Source organism: Tachysurus fulvidraco, chromosome 2, assembly GCF_022655615.1.
Source record: "Tachysurus fulvidraco isolate hzauxx_2018 chromosome 2, HZAU_PFXX_2.0, whole genome shotgun sequence".
Classification (NCBI taxonomy): domain Eukaryota; kingdom Metazoa; phylum Chordata; class Actinopteri; order Siluriformes; family Bagridae; genus Tachysurus; species Tachysurus fulvidraco.
In genome coordinates this window covers 168,963-171,462 of record NC_062519.1, presented here as the reverse complement: position 1 = coordinate 171,462, position 2,500 = coordinate 168,963, and the positions used below count along the sequence as shown (strand labels likewise).

The 2,500-nt window shown below is 41.6% G+C and overlaps 1 protein-coding gene across 4 annotated transcripts in view; it reads left to right on the top strand.

The window, feature by feature from the left end:
• The window catches only part of elmo2 (engulfment and cell motility 2), a 16,789-nt gene that overhangs the window by 4,424 nt on the left and 9,865 nt on the right, over positions 1-2,500 (top strand). For 3 of the 4 annotated variants that reach the window (XM_027140685.2, XM_027140683.2, XM_027140687.2), the window contains 5 exons: positions 648-720; positions 855-905; positions 1,162-1,331; positions 1,840-1,939; positions 2,225-2,376. In XM_027140685.2, coding sequence (XP_026996486.2) covers positions 648-720; positions 855-905; positions 1,162-1,331; positions 1,840-1,939; positions 2,225-2,376 — 546 coding nt within the window. The remainder of the gene's footprint in view (positions 1-647; positions 721-854; positions 906-1,161; positions 1,332-1,839; positions 1,940-2,224; positions 2,377-2,500) is intronic. The other variant, XM_027140688.2, reaches the window with a different exon arrangement.

Below are 2,500 nucleotides of genomic sequence, written 5' to 3'. Positions count from 1 at the left end.
GTTGATTAAAGTGGATTACAGTTGATTAAAGTGGATTACAGTTGATTACGGTAGATTACAGTTGATTAAAGTGGATTACAGTTGATTACAGTTTATTATAGTTGATTACGGTGGATTACAGTTGATTACGGTGGATTACAGTTGATTACGGTGGATTACAGTTGATTACGGTAGATTACAGTTGATTAAAGTGGATTACAGTTGATTACAGTTGATTACAGTTTATTATAGTTGATTACGGTGGATTACGGTGGATTACAGTTGATTAAAGTGGATTACAGTGGATGTGTTGTTCTTTAATAAATAAATATGTCAATTATTGATCCTGTGGCAGAACAGGAATAAAACACAAAGGGAGATATCACTATAGGAAAATAATCAGTGGATCTTCTGTATTTGTAGACAGATGTAAAAAAGAGATTCTTTCACCATTATAGCGCCCCTAACAGTCTAATGTTTTAGCTTAGTATTCCTCCTGTGTACATGTGAGTTGGAGAAGTGACCCTGGCCATTTACTTTGACTATGTGAAATACAAACTGTTCTAAAATTGTCTCGATCAAAATCTGTACATAGATCTGGTGCTTAGATCCCTGATGATGTCAGACGTTTGTAGTGTTTTTGATGAGTGACTGATTTGTGTTATCAGATGGTCTCTATCTGGTTCAGAGCAGTTTGCGTTACGCTATGCTGATGGAGCTCAGCTTTATATCACCGAACAGGTAACACACACACACACACACACACACACACACACACACACACACACACACACACACACACACACACACAAACACACACACACAAGATGTGTGTAATCTGAATGATTAACAGTGAATGTATTTGTGTATGTCAGAGCCGTGGAGACATTAAGAACGGCACCATCCTGAGATTAGGCATCTCTCCGGTAAACATTCACATGATTCACAGAACTTAATATCATATAAAACCTAAATATAAAATAAAATGATCTTAAATTAATTATTACTTATCTTTCTTCTGTTGAGTTTGATATGAAACGTGCTGCTATGAGGAATATCAGGTCATTAGGATATGAGCTGTGATGTTTGATGCTGATCAAACTGAATAATTACACTGTGGAGAACTGAATTGTGGTAAGTGTTTGTTGTGACCGTTTATTTGTGTGTTGGTGTTGGTTACAGACCCGAGCGGCTCGTCAGCTTCTTGACAGGATTCAGTCTCTAAGCATCGACGCACGTCTGGAGGCCCTGAAGGAACTGGCCAAGCTCTCCGCCGACCCCACCTTCGCCACCGAGTTCATTAACATTGAGGGAATTAACACACTGGCTCGACTGGTGGAGAGCGGCACACAGTGAGTTATACACACACTAACACACCATGATAACACAACATGATAACACACCATGATAACACACCAATGTAACACACCATGATAACACACCAGGATAACACACCAATGTAACACACCATGATAACACACCAGGATAACACACCAATGTAACACACCATGATAACACACCAGGATAACACACCAGGATAACACACCATGATAACACACCACGATAACATACCATGATAACACACCAATGTAACACACTATGGTAACACACCATGATAACACACCAATGTAACACACCATGATAACACACCAATGTAACACACCAATGTAACACACCATGATAACACACGACTCACAGGTACACACTGCATCAGGGGTCTCCATTTCATTGGCTGTGTTCAAATGTGCAGTATAATGATTTACACTGTTATTGTATTGTGTGTGTGTGTGTGTGTGTGTGTGTGTGTGTGTGTGTGTGTGTGTGTGTGTGTGTGTGCGCGCGTTTCTTTGTCCATTATAGTTTTGGTGAGATGTTAGCCTTCACACTCACTGCATTTCTGGAGCTGATGGATCACGGCATTGTTTCCTGGGATATGATATCGCTGTCCTTTATTAAACAGGCATGTAAACACACACACACACACACACACACACACACCTATGCACACAGAGGTGGGGTCGATGTGGGTGGGGTTACAGTGAGGGGAAGTTGGTAAATGAAGTATAAAGATGTCTCATGTTCCACTTCTGAGTCTCTGCTGTTTCCTAGCAACCATCGCTATGGTATTGTTATTCCTCTTTGTCTTTTTTGTTCTGTATTTCTCTCTCTGTTAACTAGTAACTAAATAAGGAGTAATCTAGACTGGGATGTGTGTAGCACCCTGAGTTCATGGTGTTGTGTTCAGATCGCAGGTCATGTGACCCAGCCCCTGGTGGACGTGTCCATCCTGCAGCGTTCTCTGGCTGTGTTGGAGAGCATGGTGCTGAACAGCTGCACACTTTACCACCGCATCGCTCAGGAGATCCCCATCACACAGCTCATCACACACCTGCAAGTGTGAGCACTTACACACACACACACACGCAGACATGCACAGATACACCTCTAACACACACGCACACACACACACACACACACACTACACACATGGCTGTGTCCCAAACACCACAGTGTCTAACTA